General features: G+C 31.2%; 9 protein-coding genes across 9 annotated transcripts; 6 read left to right on the top strand and 3 right to left on the bottom strand.

Annotated features, from left to right (window-relative positions):
* Positions 1-814: 814 nt before the first annotated feature.
* On the bottom strand, positions 815-2,165 carry TVAGG3_0340170 (mannosyl-oligosaccharide 1,2-alpha-mannosidase protein; the record flags this gene model as incomplete). The annotated part of the gene is made up of 1 exon (XM_001323593.1): positions 831-2,165. The coding sequence occupies one exon, from the start codon at positions 2,163-2,165 to the stop codon at positions 831-833; it is 1,335 nt and encodes a 444-aa protein (XP_001323628.1).
* A 1,803-nt stretch (positions 2,166-3,968) lies between these two features.
* TVAGG3_0340160 (protein ubiquitination) lies at positions 3,969-5,144 on the bottom strand (the record flags this gene model as incomplete). The annotated part of the gene is made up of 1 exon (XM_001323592.1): positions 3,969-5,144. The coding sequence occupies one exon, from the start codon at positions 5,142-5,144 to the stop codon at positions 3,969-3,971; it is 1,176 nt and encodes a 391-aa protein (XP_001323627.1).
* A 1,814-nt stretch (positions 5,145-6,958) lies between these two features.
* On the top strand, positions 6,959-7,605 carry TVAGG3_0340150 (GTPase protein; the record flags this gene model as incomplete). The annotated part of the gene is made up of 1 exon (XM_001323591.2): positions 6,959-7,564. One exon carries the CDS (start codon positions 6,959-6,961, stop codon positions 7,562-7,564), a length of 606 nt encoding a protein of 201 aa, XP_001323626.1.
* Positions 7,606-7,711: 106 nt separating this feature from the next.
* Positions 7,712-9,331, bottom strand: TVAGG3_0340140 (snoRNA binding; the record flags this gene model as incomplete). Its single annotated transcript, XM_001323590.1, has 1 exon — positions 7,712-9,331. The coding sequence occupies one exon, from the start codon at positions 9,329-9,331 to the stop codon at positions 7,712-7,714; it is 1,620 nt and encodes a 539-aa protein (XP_001323625.1).
* Positions 9,332-10,133: 802 nt separating this feature from the next.
* On the top strand, positions 10,134-10,866 carry TVAGG3_0340130 (dUTP metabolic process; the record flags this gene model as incomplete). Its single annotated transcript, XM_001323589.1, has 1 exon — positions 10,145-10,855. One exon carries the CDS (start codon positions 10,145-10,147, stop codon positions 10,853-10,855), a length of 711 nt encoding a protein of 236 aa, XP_001323624.1.
* A 129-nt stretch (positions 10,867-10,995) lies between these two features.
* Positions 10,996-11,450, top strand: TVAGG3_0340120 (uncharacterized protein; the record flags this gene model as incomplete). Its single annotated transcript, XM_001323588.2, has 1 exon — positions 10,996-11,373. The coding sequence occupies one exon, from the start codon at positions 10,996-10,998 to the stop codon at positions 11,371-11,373; it is 378 nt and encodes a 125-aa protein (XP_001323623.1).
* A 2,894-nt stretch (positions 11,451-14,344) lies between these two features.
* Positions 14,345-15,163, top strand: TVAGG3_0340110 (phage tail repeat-like family; the record flags this gene model as incomplete). The annotated part of the gene is made up of 1 exon (XM_051230720.1): positions 14,345-15,163. The coding sequence occupies one exon, from the start codon at positions 14,345-14,347 to the stop codon at positions 15,161-15,163; it is 819 nt and encodes a 272-aa protein (XP_051100450.1).
* A 139-nt stretch (positions 15,164-15,302) lies between these two features.
* TVAGG3_0340100 (uncharacterized protein) lies at positions 15,303-15,665 on the top strand (the record flags this gene model as incomplete). Its single annotated transcript, XM_051230719.1, has 1 exon — positions 15,303-15,665. One exon carries the CDS (start codon positions 15,303-15,305, stop codon positions 15,663-15,665), a length of 363 nt encoding a protein of 120 aa, XP_051100449.1.
* Positions 15,666-15,683: 18 nt separating this feature from the next.
* Positions 15,684-15,926, top strand: TVAGG3_0340090 (serine threonine-protein phosphatase family; the record flags this gene model as incomplete). Its single annotated transcript, XM_051230718.1, has 1 exon — positions 15,684-15,926. The coding sequence occupies one exon, from the start codon at positions 15,684-15,686 to the stop codon at positions 15,924-15,926; it is 243 nt and encodes an 80-aa protein (XP_051100448.1).
* Positions 15,927-16,914: the final 988 nt, after the last annotated feature.

Below are 16,914 nucleotides of genomic sequence, written 5' to 3'. Positions count from 1 at the left end.
TATCATTATATTTATACCTCATTAGCTTATTTTGGCTTTCATATTCATTTAATAATTCACAATCTTCATTTTTAAATTGAAGTTTAACCCATTCAGGATTTAAACAATGTTTAATTAATCGCGGAATATCTGACATCATCTATATATAGCTTCTTTTATAAAAGATAAAAAAATAAATTATTTTAAAATTAATGTTAATTTTTTAATGATTTATAAATAAATATATTTTAATGCATCGTCTATATATAGATGTAACAAAAAAAGTCACTAAACCCGTCATATCCTACTACTAATTTCAAAATTATAATATTTTTTTTGCATTCCTTTTTTATGAAAAATACATGCATATCATAGAATTGAACTCATGGATTGAGAGCATTTTAATGATATTTCCTAATTTTTTTTGAATTACTGAATAAGTCTCTAGATACTATTTTTACTAATAAAATATGCATTTGTGACCTTAAATATAGTTCCATGAAAAGATAAACACTTTGTATTTTTTCATATTGTTGCTGATTGCGATCTTCTGAGCGGTATGCCAGAAATGAAAGAATTTACTAGCAGAACATTATTTATTGCTCAAATTGGAAACTATCGCGAGTAATCCATTTAGTGATTTTGTCGAAATTTAATCATTTTGTTTCGTATTGTCGGAAGGTTGTGTAATTGAGGTAGTGTCCGTACGTTATAAGTACATCATTAATAACAAAGCATAAACTTATGGATATCAAAAAAATTTAAGAGATTATTGGAAAATTGTAAGTTCAGACTATTAAAAATATACAAATAAGAAATAGTATATATTTTTAAAATAAAACAACAAATAATTATAAGTTATCAATGCGAAGGATGTGTCCATTGACATTTTTGGCCGCAGATGTAATCTCATCATTGTGATTCATGTTTTCAGCAACAACTTTTAGCCATTCTCCCAAAAATTCTGCGTTTTGGACCCCACTTTTGACCCATCTCTTCTTATTTGTGTATAATTGACCAGTGAAGCCATCATTTAGCTTAGTATAGTTCAGTACATGATTAACAACTTTATTGAACTCTGTTTGATCATGTTCTAGTAATGCTCTGAGAGGATTTCCTCTGAATCTGAAATCTGTAATAGTTCTCCAATTTTCACGAATTGTTTGGCCGAAATAAAAGTTAGATTTAACATCTAAGTGGCCAGAGAACATTAAAGCAATACCAATCCTTGAATATAATTGTTTTGTAAATAAATGATCGAAAGTCAGTTCTTTTGAATAAACCTCATTAATATTTGAATTTATTGACTCTAATTTCTCTTTAATTTTTTCGTTTTCTGTAATTCCGCTCAAAATTGCAAGATTATTGTAATAATCAAGAATATTTCCATCAATCTTAAATATAGTACCTATCTCAACTGGTTGGAAAGTTCTAAAATGAACGTAATGAAGTGGAGTTTCGCTTATCTTTGAAATTTTCGCGATTATATGATCAGCTGCTTTTTTGTATTTATCTTGACCGCTAATTGCATAGAGTGTCAATAGTTCTGGCACTCCTGCAAGTACTTCTGAAATTGGAACTGAGCTATTCAGCCATTCTGCATTTGATGACTGATGCTTTGCAATATTGATATGCATTGGTAGCTTGGATGTTTGTAAATCTATAACAGAGTCTGCAAGCGTGAAAGCTAAGTGAATTAAGTCGGAATCTTGAGATAACCTAAATGCGCCGATTAAACTTCCAATACATTTGTTCCAGAACTGTGCTCTGTTTACCCAACCGATTTTCTTTGGTTGTAAATGCTCTAGTACGATACTTTTTGCCTTCTTGAATTCTGGATTCAATTTCAATAAATATAGAGTTTCTAGTGATTGCACAGCTGTTGAAACGAATCCATCTGATCTTTTACACTTGTGAGTTTCTAAATAAATTTCATCTGCATCTGAACAATGTTTTGCATAAGTATTAAATGCTATTTTCGCATATTCGACTATTTTTTTATTCTCTTCGCTATCTTCAAAGCTCGGATTTATTACTTTTCCTTTAGAAAAATTAATTATTTTGGAAAAATTACGTGATTTGAAACTCATTATGATTAAGGTGATACAGGCAGAAAATACTACTACAAATGTATATTCAGCTATTCGCCTAACTACTGATTTTGTGAGTACTTTCTTTCCAGGCATTTCTGAAAAGTGACAATCTTGAAAATCCTCACAAAAGAAAAATAGTTGGAAATACCATTCCATTAATTATTAATCGTTATCTCAGGTACTGACAAGAACTTACACATGTCTATATTAATTTCAAATTTGTGAGAAAAATTAACTTGAATTCATATTCTATGCACCTGTTTCTAAAAGTTTGTGAGTGTTAAAATGTTTACACTCGAAGAATATGATTTCTAGTTTAATAATTTAAGGATGCCCTCACCATGTCAGATTTTTTGTGCATGTAAAACTTTTGATATACTTAAATCTAGAATCTAGTATTCTGCCATATATATTAATTTTTTATAAGCTACTAACTCTAATAATATTTCTGAATAATAATTGTTTTTCGCGATAATCAGATTTGATTTACGGCCAAAATAGCACATAATCAAAATATCATCCGTCACAATTTTTTAAATTCCAATGATATTCTACCATATTGATTATGCGGATACAAAATGAATATTCATGAAGTTATTAGAATAGAAAAATTGAATGAACCTAATTCAATTTTTTTGATTTTCCTCTCAATTTTATAAATGATATAACTCAAGAACATGTAACATCAGGAATTGTTCAAATATTTGAGTAGAGTCATTCCTTTTTGGATAAAAGCCTGACCGAACGATATTTTAAAAAAGATCTAATATGAAGAAATTAAAAAATCTAATTTTATAAAAATATAGGTTTATTCAACAGTATGCAAACCACATAAAATTTGCATGCGAAAAAATTCTGGCATCAATGCTAGTAAACAATAACTATTATTCCGACCTCTGGATTTTTTTGAAAAAACGCGACAGACTTACCATCATATTTTTTTGCATATTTGAAATGTGTATATAGTATATAATATGAGTTTCATCCAATCTTTTTTTCCGATGAGTTTTTAAAATTTTATCAATCAAATATATTAATTTTTCACCAATGAAATACAAGGTTTTATAATTTAACATGAATTCATTGGTATCAACATGATTATTTTAGAAATATAAGTTTGATTGCATATTGATCTCACAATTCATGGAGAAATCTCTGGATTTTTGGTACACGGTTTTACGATATGGTGCATAAACTAGGTCGAACAACATAGTTAACTTAAGACATTGCTGTGTCCCATATCTTGCTTTGATTGGAAATTGTAAACGGCAATCCAAAAAATTGCTGTGTATTCTAGTGTAAGTAGAGAAAATTTCATTATTATTGTGAAATAATAATATTTACTTGCAACTAAAGTTTATTTTAGTAGAAATCAGTGAAAATATTATTCTATTTTTAAATTTTAACACTTTTGAATACTCTACATAGAAAGCGATCTAGAGCCCCAAAGTTTTACCACGATAATGATCATATATTTCAAGTATTTTTATGGAATGTAAGGGCATCCTTAATGGCTAAATATTTTTTTTGACGACCTTATTATTCAATATAAAATGACAATTTATTCAATTCTAATTAATTTTATATTAAGTTATTGCAATACTCCATTAGATTCCGATTTTATTACTTGGATCCAATAGAAATCAAATAATCTCTTATACTTTGCTTTTTTGCAACTGAAAGAGCTGTTTTTCCATCATTAGTTTTTGCTTCTTTATTAGCTCCAGATGAGATAAGAAATTGAACAACTCCAATGCTAGAAAGATATAAAGTATCTGTTGCTCTAATGAGTGGAGTATATCCATCTTTATCCTTTGCTTCTATATTAGCTCCAGCTGAGACAAGATATTGAACAATTGTAATATGACCTTGATATGATGCTCTAATGAGTGGAGTCTAGCCATCATTATCCTTTGCTTCTATATTAGCTCCAATTGAGATAAGATATTTAACAACTTCAGAATAACCTAAATGAGATGCGCAATAGAGTGGAGTATATCCTTTATCAGTCTTTGCTTCTTTATCAGCTCCAATTGAGATAAGATATTTAACAACTTCAAGTTTACCACTATTGGATGCGCCAATGAGTGGAGTATATCCAGAATTAGTCTTTATTTCTATATCAGCTCCAATAGAGATAAGATATTTAACAACTTCAAGATGACCTAAACATGATGCATAAAAGAATGAAGTACATCCATCACTAATCTTTGCTTCTTTATTAGCTCCAACTGAGATGAGATATTTAACAACTGCAAGATGACCATTATGTGATGCCCAAATGAATGGAGTAAATCCATATTTAGCCTGTGCTTCTTTATTAGCTCCATTAGAGATAAGATATTTAACAACTTCAAGATGACCATAATATGATGCTTGAATGAGTGGAGTATTTCCATCATTAGTCTTTGTTTCTTTATTGCAACCACATTCGACAAGTGATTTGACAAGTTGAAGATTTCCTTTTTCACAACCAACATGAAGAACATTCCTTCCATATTCTGTTGTCTTTTCCCAAAGTCCTTCCTCACATGTTTTCGAAATCATATCTCGATTGCATTGTGAACAAAGTTGTTCAAAGAATTTGTAAACACTATCAAAATCATCAGATTTTTTTAGTGATGAGATTTTAGTTAAAAAATCTTGAGGATATTTGCTGTTTTCTTGTGCATGTTTCTTTTCATTTTGAAAACCTTGAATTTGTTCTTGAAGCTTTTTGATTTCTTTGGGAGAATTACGCAGTTCGTTATCTGTTAACTTCAAAAAATCAATGATACCATCAAATATATTCATTTTCATGTATTTTTTGACTGATTCAAGAACTGAAATGACGTCGTCGATGTTTTGGATAGTAACATTCGCATTTCGTGTACACCTGTATAATTTACTAGAATTAAGAGTTGATGAAGATTGTTTGAGAAGAGAAATAAACTGTGTTGTAGTTAATTTTGAATGTTTCATGATTGTTTTGATGTCTTTGAGATCGAATGTATCAAAGAAATTATCATTTTGAATATATTCACTGATGTGGGCACCAATGTATTCGAAATTCAGAGTAATACCTTTGCTCATTTTTCTAACGTATTAACTTTACAAAATATACTAATCAACGAATATATTGCTTCGATTTTATGAAATATAATAAATTTCGGAATAAATTCTTGTTTTGACAAGAACTCCAATATTTCGAAGTATTTTATTTGAAATAGATAACTATATGTGGAGACTAGGCGAAGTAGTTAAATATTTAGGGTTGGTAACCCAGATATATTCTTCAAAATTTATTACCCAGATTTTCCTTACTTTTACCACCTCTCTAAAGCTGGGGACACCGCCTATCGTTGGGAGTAGCTATTAAATATAACCACCAAGGGTATTTTTGGAACTGCTGGTGTAGTGTAGTGGAAACATCCGACATAATGATTCATTATGCCAAGGTTTGATTCCCATTTAACCAATTTTTTTCTTTTTTGGATCATGAATTTTTTTTTGGGTCACTATAAGATTTGTTTCATGTTCTAAATCTGCTGCATATGTAATCTATTTTTATTTACCTATTTTTTAAAAATCTATTGGATTGCCAAATTTGAATATATTTAAAATCATAAAAATCCAAAAAAACTATAAATATATGTTTTATGCATAGTGCCGATACTCAAATATCAGATTACTTAGATCCATGAATAATATCCGAATTTTTTTTCTTAAAATTAAACTTCAAAACTTCTTGCAATCTTATTCTTAATCAATTGGAAATTTTTAAAACCATTTTTTAAAATAATTTTGCGTAAATTTTATTCTCATGTTGTTTTAATCGAAAATTGATACATTTTCAAAAAAATAATATTGACTTATGAAATTCATTTTTAAGGTGAAATAGTATTGTTTTTATTAAAGTATATGAATAATATATAAAAAATTAATGAATAATATAAGCAGATTTTTAGTTTACAAAACAAATATGAGCAATGCAATTTCAAACTTTTGCTGGCAATTTCGATATTGCTCAAGTTTGTAGTATTTGTGATACCTATAACATCGGCTTAATCAAAATTCGATTTTTCTTATGAGTTATTGAGAAAATTTGATTGCAATGAGAAGGATTTCGACGTTTTTGATAAACTAAGAGCTGAGCTTTAGGGGTTCAGTTCATTTATGGCTATAGTTTGATGCGTAGATCTCTTTTTTATTGTAAATTCTTTCAGCATGGAGATCGAGAATGAATCTTTTGAGAACTTTATGAGTTTTTACACCCGTAAAGAGGTCCTTCGAGGAAAGATAGTCCAGACTACATGAAGATGTGGGTTAACCAAAAAAATCCGATGGTTTCCCCATATTCATGTAGATCTTCGAAAAAATGAGCACCAAAAAAGCCAAAAAAATAGGCTTTTTATTGGATTTGTACACTAGATCAATAATCTATTTAGGATCTGACACTCTTTTTAGCCAGAGATATGAGGTCCTTTCAAGGAAAACGATCTATTCATCCATAAAAAAAATGAATTATCGTTTTCCCCAGAAATTACATGGGGAGTGGTAAAAGTAAGGAAAATCTGGGTAATTGAAAATTCTATTGCAACATGAAATATTATGCCATCAATGGACGATTGTAATATATAGAACTCATAGAAGGCATCAAAAAACATAGTTTTAAAATTCTTCCATAAAATTTAGATAAGATTTCGATTCAGGATAAAATTATGGACACTTTAAAGTAGATGTACTTTATTAATACCATCAAAAACAAATTTCTTATATCGGTTTGAAAAATTTTATATAAAATGTCACTTTCACGTTTTCTCCATCCGAATATATTACACATAGGTTAACAATACAAATTTATTTGATAAGAATATTGACCGAGCATCTGGCGGTTTTGTCATCAAATGACTTCGAGTGAGTTCGATTTACTGTATAAAATCCTTATCATCGGCGATTCTGCAGTTGGCAAAAGCTCTATTCTTCTCCAGTTTTCCGATCAGACATTTAGTGACAATTATGTCTCAACAATTGGCGTCGACTTCAAAATTCGTACTTTAGATGTTGATGGAAAGCAAGTAAAACTCCAAATCTGGGATACCGCCGGACAGGAGCGTTTCCAATCAATCGTTTCTAACTATTATCATGGATCTCACGCCATTGCATTAGTTTATGACATAACCGATCGCAAATCATTTGAAAATTTACGCAAATGGGTATCAGATGTTGACAGACTCGCAAACAAGCAAGTATGCCGCATAATTGTAGGAAATAAAACCGATTTAAGCGATAAACGCGCTGTTCGTCGTGATGAAGGCCAAGCATTCGCTGATTCTCTTGGCGTTCCATTCATCGAGACCTCTGCTAAGACAGCAAACAATATCCAACAGTTATTCATTCAAATGTGCCAAGCTGTTTCAAGAAAGTTCGGACTTCAATCTCCACGCGACCAAGAACTTGACCAATGGACACTTAGACCTGGCCAGTCTGTCGGAAAGAAGGGCTGCTGCTAAAATTGCGAAAATTACAAACTTTTTTATATTATAAAATTCCTCTTTTATTTGTTACACGAGAGCTATTTTACATTCTAAATTTAAATGTTTTAAAACTCTAAATTTTATTACTTTATAAAAAAATCTATAAAATTTCACAAAAAAAAATTAATTTTGAACTTTGCAGAACTTTTCCTGATACAATCTGGAAAACTCAGAAGAATCATCCAACATACGAGCAGCTCTCTTTCTAATTTCCTCTAATTTCTTCCAATTTCGAAGTTTTGATTCAAATCCACAGAAATCTATCCATACTTTTGGATTTTCGCGACCAAACTTCATTACAGCGGTCTCGTGTAATTGTCTAATTCTCGATTCAACCTTCGGATCCGTTGAAAAAATTTCATCTAATATTTTGACACATGTTTCAATGAAAACAGGGGAAGGAACAACGACAGGGAGTATCTTCTGGATCAGTTTATCAGTATTCTCCAATCCGAACTTGGCTCTCGTGAACATTAATGACTTAGAAAGCTCATCAGGGTCAACTTGGGAGGAAATTTCCGAAACCGTTGTAAACCAGAAGCCAAAACTGGGATTTTTCTTGGCCAAGTAAAATAGGAATACGTTATTTAGAAGTTTCTTCGATTCCGGATGTTTGTTGATGAATTGTTTCGCGGATTCTTTGAATGATTCGGGTGATGAGGATCTGGCATCGATAACTCTGAGCTTACAGATCTTTAACTCGTTTGTTTCGAGTGTTCCGGTCAAGAAATCATCGGCATCGTCAACAATTCCACAATCAAGGAGACATTTGCAGAAAAACTCGGCTTCTTCGGTGGTGTAATCATCTATTTGGTCTAGTAATGCTACAAGCTCCTTTCCTTTCTTGTTACGAGCTAAGTATTTCGCATAATAAATTTTAAGATCTTCTGATGGATATTTCTGTAAGTATTCGTTGAATGTTTCTTCTGGTTTCTCACTGGCACCTGCTATCTCGGCTAAAAGCTCTGGATCGGCTTGAGATGAAGCCATTTCGATTAAATCTTTATTATCGAGGTTATAGTTTTTGAAAATCGTATTAAAATGCTTGAAAACTTCAACTAATGGCTTGGCCTTCTTCAATGCTGCATCAAATATGGCAAGAGGGGCTTTGAGAATATCTGAAGTTGCTTCCATCGATTGGACCTCTCTACGCTGCTGAATTTGCTGTGCTTGGAAGATTGTTGTCTCTGCATACACTGCATAGAGTTCAGGAACTTCTGGATTCACTGTAACAGATTGTTCCATGTATTTCATTGCAAGTTCGACGTTATTGTTAACTGTCATCTCCCAACGTGCTGCACGTATCCATATTTCTGGTTTATTTGCATGTCTCTTGATGCAATCGTCAAATGCAAAATGAAGTGACTTAATATCGCCTCTATTTTCGCAAAAGTCGAAGTAAAGTTCCCATAACTTCATGTTGTCTGGGAATGTGCCTAATGCTCTGCGATAAATTGAATGAATATGCTTCGGAAGATCAACATCGATTAAAAGACGTGTAACATTAGGGTCAATACCATTTTGTTCTTTTCTTTTCTCGTTAATCTCAAGGAAAGCGGCTTCAAATTGAATATATTCTAAAAACTTGTCGGGTGTAACGGAGCGACTTGTTAATGCGTACTCGAATGCTCTTCTTTTTTTGATAATTGTCTTGATATCGTGATCGCTGAACAGATGGAGCTGCTTGAGTTGCTCAAATCCCGGAATAAACTGCTCAAGACGCGCTTCAACGTTCTCCGCCATTTTTTGAAAATCTTCTATCGTCCAGAAGCCAAAAATCTTTCTCTTGAGACAATATCTCTTCCTTTTGTGCCATTTGTAATAAGAAAATCATATAATTGCTATTTATCATATCAAATCCTTGAGATATCTCTTTTTGCTGATGATTTTGGTATATTGAAAAATAAAACCTTAGTTTTGGACATTAACATGACGTTTTTAACTCATACTTATTATTGACTATGTCAAATTTAACTAGTAATCGGCTGGAAAATGTAAAAAATGACATTTTACCATTTCATTTTTTTATCCATCCATGGATGTGATCTATATTTATCAATACTTGGACATTCTATTTTTAATATCCACGTTACTCCACAATATAAATTACCCAAATTCATGGGAAGAACTCCAATTGATACAAATTATCAATGTGAGTCGTCTGTTTGTGAATTTATATATCCAGATGTTTGTAAATATCAGAATGTTGCTCAGCGTGGCTACTTTACATATCAAATAAGTAAATCTTTCTTATGTGTTTTTATTTTGATGTAAAAGTACGCCTGACATGCTAAAAACATTTTCAAAATTAACAAACATGATTTTTTTGATAAACAAAACACATAATGTTATATTATCTCATACATTTGATATCACTACCCTTGTCCCAAAATGATCGATTTTTGATCTATGTATAAGAGACTTCATGGGAAATATTTGATGTTTCAATTATGTTTGGTCTTTGAGCATTGATTTTTGATTATATTTTTGTGTAAAGCAAAATTGTGAGTGTTTAACGTAAAGTTTTATTCTGAAAATAAAATCATTTCATTTTTAATGTCTAATCCTTATTTAGAAGCCATTGCAAAGACAATCGACATCAAAATCACACATAGAGTAATAGTTTCAGCAACTGTTTCAGATGAAATCTTAAGCAAACTTAATGAAATTCCATTCAATGCCAAGCCAGTTGTTGAAAACCATAATTTATTATGGTATGGATCTGATGGTCTTTTCCTTGTAGAGTCTTTATGGGAATACATTCAAAAAACGCAGAATATTTCTCTAACATTCGCTCAAAAATACGGAAGAATTTGGTCTGCTCTCAGAAAGACACCAACTACCTTACAAGTATCAAAGATTGTTCCAGAAGCTATTATACCATCTAAGGCTCATCCTTTGGACACTGGCTACGACATCAGTGTAATCAGGGTTGTCAAGGAGAATTTTGGACCAGGTGTTACATTATACGGCACAGGTCTAATTATTCGTCCTCCAGATGGCTATTATGTTGATATGGTTGCTAGATCTTCACTGTGCAAATCAGGTTATTTTGTTGCTAATTGTGTTGGCATCATTGATGCACAGTATAGAGGAGAATTATGCGTTCCATTAGCTAAAATCAGCCCAGATGCTAAACCACTCGAACTTCCAGCTCGTATTGTCCAAATCATTATCAGAGAGTTACATGTATGCGATATTGAGGAAGTTGCTGATATCAATTCCACCTCAAGAGGAACAGGAGGCTTCGGATCATCCGGAAAGTAAAAAATTATTTCTATTTATCATCAGTCTTCATATTTTATATAAAAATATAAAAGTAAATCAATAAGACTTGATTTATTGATGTTTATTTTCTAATTTTTATTTGGAAGTTATCTCAAAAAAGTGACAATTCAAAATAAAAAATGTCTAACTTCGAAAAAACTCATCAATATTATTCCCAAGCTATAGTTGCTTTAGCAAACCCATACTCAGTAATCTTTTCTGATGTTCGTAATTCTTCTGTTGAAAACATTAAACTTCTCAAAGAAGCAGCAGATAAAAATCAGCTCGAACTCCTCAAAAAGACATCCAACACAGTTAACAGTATTAAAACAATGCTCGCATTAATTAAGGAATCTCATGATCAACTTACAAAAAGCAGAAATGCAATCCAAAATATGTTAAACAAGTCTCACAGTCAAACAATAGAGCAACATGCAGCAGCTATTTTCCAAGAATCAGATGACTCTGAAGAAAAGTCCGGAGAAAACGATTGGTCAGATGAAGTTATCATCACTTAACTTTTCTTCAGTAATTTTCTCAGTATATCTTTTTATCTTCTTGTTATTCTCTTCCTTTAAAAATTACTCTATTTTCTATTGAAATTTCTTAAATATATTTTTTATTTTCTAAATTTATTCAATTTTGAGGAAAAATTCATGAAAATAATCATATTTGGCCTTAAATTAAATGATTTCTCATTAAGCTTACCGATTTAAATCAGATTTATTAAAAAAATTTTATCAAATAATTCATTAGCTCAAGAAACTTCCATAATTAAAGAGTCAATGGTCGCAAAATTGAAGCATTCATTGGGGAGAAGCTTCCTAAACTTTTTAATCCCATAAATATGGTCATTATCTGGAATAAAGAGTTAAGCGTCATATGTCACTTTTTGTACTAAGGAAACATCGACTTTATGCGTTATGACTTTTCGATGAGGAAACAAGTGTTCACGTATTATAAACTTCCTTATTCCAATAAACCAACCCTAAACATAATTAATTCTAAGAATGATAATGGTCTCTTTTCTATGATAACCAAATCAATTTGGTTATCATAGTAAAGCACCAAAAACAGGAATAGGAATCGACAATATGGAATCACGAATCAACTCTAACAAAATGGAATTGGAAAATTCTTGCATCCATTCTTTATTTATGCAAAATTTAAATTTCAAACAAAATTCTCGTACTATTCTCAATAAGATTTGCGGAAACTTATTATTACTCTTATACGAAAGAAGATTTTTCATGCTAATTTTATCGAAGAACTTTATCTTGCAAAATAAAATACTCATTTCCTAGAAACTTAGACTAAAAACGGTAACAATGAATAAACTTCAGTCTAAAAATTAAATTTGTACTATTGTAATTAAATACTTATCTTTATAAAAAATATCATTTTTTTTTCCAGTGAAAAAAAGATGTGACTTTTATTGATTGATTGTTTGTAAACATTGCACTTTGAATAAGTATATTTTGTTTAAATTTGCACTTGGAATAAATATACAAAACAACACTGAAATTCCAGCTACTTTTCAATACTAATCATTTTTAAACATTCATTGTCCGTTGATTAGTAAGGCAAATGTTCGATTTTGAGCATGCATATTCAGTGAATGAATGCATTAATTAAAATCAATGAAGGAAAGGGGATAAAACATGAATTGCAACTATGTCGCTATAAAGATATATGTCTCACAAATTGTTAGAATAGAGTTCTTTCATAATGATTGAATATTCTTTCCTATTTTGGTTATTACACGGAATTTCCTTCCTAAACATATAATGTCTTCTTTATAAAATGACTTACTTTCTTTGAAAGCTAGTATATTTTAACATTTTTGAAAATTTTTATATTTTTTTTAAGTTTTTATTAAAACAATAGAGATTTAAGTATATCCCCTCTAAAATAAGTGTTAATAGTATAAAATCAGGTTAAATTTGATCTAATATGAGTAAAAATGTAAAAAAGAACACACTCATTTTGCATGTAAAGAAATAATCAGAGTTATTCAATAACATTTTACGTATTAAATTATGGAATTACGATATCTTTTGAACAAAATTCAACGTAATTAGCAGAATGAATTTAAAAAATTGCTAAAAGAATGATGTACATTGATCATGCATTAAAGTATCTTAATAAAAATGCAGTAATATACAATGATGAGCAAAGCAGATTTGAATCAGAAAGAAGATTTGCTTAAAAAATCAGTTGAGTCTTCTCTAGTTTCCATATTGCCTATTCCTGTTTAAACGCGGTTATTCCTATTCCTGTTTTTGGTGCTTTACTATGATAACCAAATTGATTTGGTTATCATAGAAAAGAGACCATTATCATTCTTAGAATTAATTATGTTTAGGGTTGGTTTATTGGAATAAGGAAGTTTATAATACGTGAACACTTGTTTCCTCATCGAAAAGTCATAACGCATAAAGTCGATGTTTCCTTAGTACAAAAAGTGACATATGACGCTTAACTCTTTATTCCAGATAATGACCATATTTATGGGATTAAAAAGTTTAGGAAGCTTCTCCCCAAAAAAAAAAAAAAAAAAAAAAAAAAAAAAAAAGGTAGTGGGGCTTCCAGGCACTTCGTGCCTTCTAGCCCTGAAGATGTTTAGTATAAATGAAGTCTTAGAGGACAAACATGACTATGAGTTTTGATATGACAAGATAGAATATGAGAGAGGTCCTATAAACCGGAGAAAGTGTTATATAAACATCTGTCATATTACTCAGAATATTATACAGAATTCAATAAAAATAATGTTTAGGGTAGAAGGTTAGATATAACCTCTTTTCTAACCTCTTTTCTACCCTCTTGAATTTGTCAAGATTTCTTCGTAAATGTTTTGTCAAGACTTCTTCGTAAATGTTTTGTCAAGACTTCTTCGTAAATGTTTTGTCAAGACTTCTTCGTAAATGTTTTGTCAAGACTTCTTCGTAAATGTTTTGTCAAGACTTCTTCGTAAATGTTTTGTCAAGACTTCTTCGTAAATGTTTTGTCAAGACTTCTTCGTAAATGTTTTGTCAAGACTTCTTCGTAAATGTTTTGTCAAGACTTCTTCGTAAAATCAGACAAAAATAATGTTTAGGGTAGAAGGTTAGATATAACCTCTTTTCTAACCTCTTTTCTACCCTCTTGAATTTTCATGAAATTTACACCAAAAATATACTACTAGGGTCATTTACGAAGAAATCTCAACAAAGTCTTTACGATGAAATCTCAACAAAACATAGACAAGAAAGTTCATGAGAAATTAGATGAAGAAGTCTTAACAAAGTCTTTACGAAGAAATTCATGAAAATTCAAGAGGGTAGAAAAGAGGTTAGAAAAGAGGTTATATCTAACCTTCTACCCTAAAATATATTTTTGGGTCATTTACACTCATTTACGAAGAAATCTCAACAAAGTCTTTACGAAGAAGTCACAATAAAACATCTGTCACTTTTCGGGTAAAAACATTTTTATTATTATATATAAATGAATTTTACAAAACCTCCGTTACCGTTCTTTGGAAATAAGAGTAAATGTAAAGATATTATATTGAGAGAACTTAAGAAACTACCGAATGGTCTAACATTTGTAGATTTGTTCGGTGGAAGTTTCTATATATCCCATTTATGTCATACAATATTCCCAGACTCAAAGATTATATGCAATGACTTCGACAACTATATGGACCGTCTCAAACATATACCAGACACAAACAAAATATTGAAAGAGTTGAAAGAAAAGATACCTATAGGTAAGATGGAACGTATACCATTAGATAAGAAAAATATTGTCAGAGAGGTTTTGAAAAAGGCAGAGTATATTGACTGGGATAGTATATCTTCTAGACTTTTATATAGTGGTTCTATAAGAGTTCATGACATTGAAACACTTATGTCAAAAGTTTTATATCTTAACTATACAAATGTTTTCAAAGAGGACATAGAAAAATATATTGAGGGTATAGAGTTTGTGAGATGTCATTGGACAGAGTTGTATGAAAAATATAAAGACAAGGAAAATGTTTTCTTTATAGTAGACCCACCGTTCTATAACACATACGATTTTCAATACCAAGTAGACTGGACTTTGAGAGACTCTTTAGAAACTTTAGACGTTTTACATAACCATCCATGCTTTTACTTTACATCCGATAAAAGTGGTTTGGAAAGTGTCATGAGATGGTTAGAGGACATACATGACTATGAGTTTAGATATGACAAGATAGAATATGAGAGAGGTCCTATAAACCGGAGAAAGTGTCATAACAAAGAAATTTTACTAGTAAGTAAATGTGGTTTGAAATAGGACTACTTGTTTTAGGTTTTTTCCATTGTGTCATTTATTTCTTTGACGTGGCAGAAAAGTACAGAGAATATGAAGATGAACCAATGCCTGCAAATGTCCAGTATATGTACTCGTAAGAGATATTTTTATCTAATATTAAATGGACGCACAGAACTTAGCGAATGCACAGCAACCTGGACAACCAAACCCAGAGAATATTCCAAATGAAGTTAGAATACAAACTGCAATGGCAAACTATGGTCAAGTGCCAACAGATGTACAAATGCAAACTGCCATGTCAAATGACGCTGCGTTAGGCTTGCCACCATGGTATGCAAATATGAGATGGAAAGAGTTTTATACAAACCCTGAAGTGGGATATAAACAACTCTATGCAGATGACGCGAACACAGGAGTTGACCCAGAATATGTTTTCTACCAGAGGAGAAACAGAATGTATGAGCTCCAGTTAAAGAATGCTATGGAACTCAACAGGAAACGTAAGAGACTAGGCGGACATTAGATTTTTACATATAGTAAAATGGGTTTCTTTGGAAGAATAGGAAACTTCTTTCGAAATGTTGGAAGAGGTATATGGAATGGAATAAAAACCGTAGGAAGAGGAATTTGGAACGGTGTCAAAAATATTGGTAAAAGAGTAGGTCAGTTCGTTGGTATTATACCTAAAGACCCTGAACCAGAAGAACAAGCTCCTGTTATACAACAGCCTGAACCTGCACCACAGTCTAGTTGGCAACCAAATCCAACACCTCAACCGTATTAAAAAATTATATTTTTATCGTTCGATAGTAGTTGTATATGAAACTAAGTTCTAAGTAAAACGCGTGGTATAATGGAATTATTCTCTTTCTTCCATCTGTAGTAAACCATACTTGAAAGTCTGAAATACTTCCACTCGGTGGTTCATATAACTTTGTAGGTTTTTCGTAAAAGTCATTTGCCAAGCATAAAAAAGAGTTTTGGGCGCCAGAAAATGAAGCATGAACTATAATAGCATCTGAGTCGAAAACATTTTCATATGTTCCATTAGGGTTTTCGACTTCATAAAAGTCCGGGTGTACTGGATATTCTGCAGGCTGATTTAACATCCTCAAAAATCTATACCATGCCAAGTTGTTATATTTTGTAGAAATATAAACGTTGTCTCCAAGGTCTTCTATTCTATTGAATTTAACAGTTGCATTTTTCCTGTCATATAAAATATCGAGATGGTACTCTCCTTCGTCAATGTTGTACTGTTTTGCATATTCGAGATAGATATCGTTTATTTTTTCTTGAAAAGCTTGAAGAGTTGTTTCTAAGTTTACAAGCAAACTAACTTGTAAAAGTTTTCCCTGTTCAAATTTCTCATACGTACGTTTTTCTTTGTTATAGTATCGAACTTCAAAAGCGACCGTAAATGGGAAACCATGTATGGCTTCTGAAATGAACTTCATTCTACGAAAGCCAATAGCTTTTGTGACAGATGGGTCTCTTAGCCATCTTAATGGGTAGTCAAAACGATAGCCTTCATGCTTTACGGTCTCTGTCTCAAACTTTTGACCGACGTTAGTAAAAAGTTCATCTAATGGTTTAGTTGTAGCAACTCTTGAATTTTCTTTTTCTATTGAAAGCATATTTTATCTAGAATAAAAATGTCGAAAGAAACAGCGTCTATGAGAGAAATAAAACACAACCGACAACTCATTTTGCAAGCTCTAAATAAGAACACAACAAACTTTTCAAACTATTCTAAGATATCTGAGTCATTG

This window comes from Trichomonas vaginalis, chromosome V, assembly GCF_026262505.1.
Source record: "Trichomonas vaginalis G3 chromosome V, whole genome shotgun sequence".
Classification (NCBI taxonomy): domain Eukaryota; phylum Parabasalia; order Trichomonadida; family Trichomonadidae; genus Trichomonas; species Trichomonas vaginalis.
The sequence above is the reverse complement of the archived record's forward strand: the minus strand, read 5'-3'. Positions and strand labels throughout refer to the sequence as shown.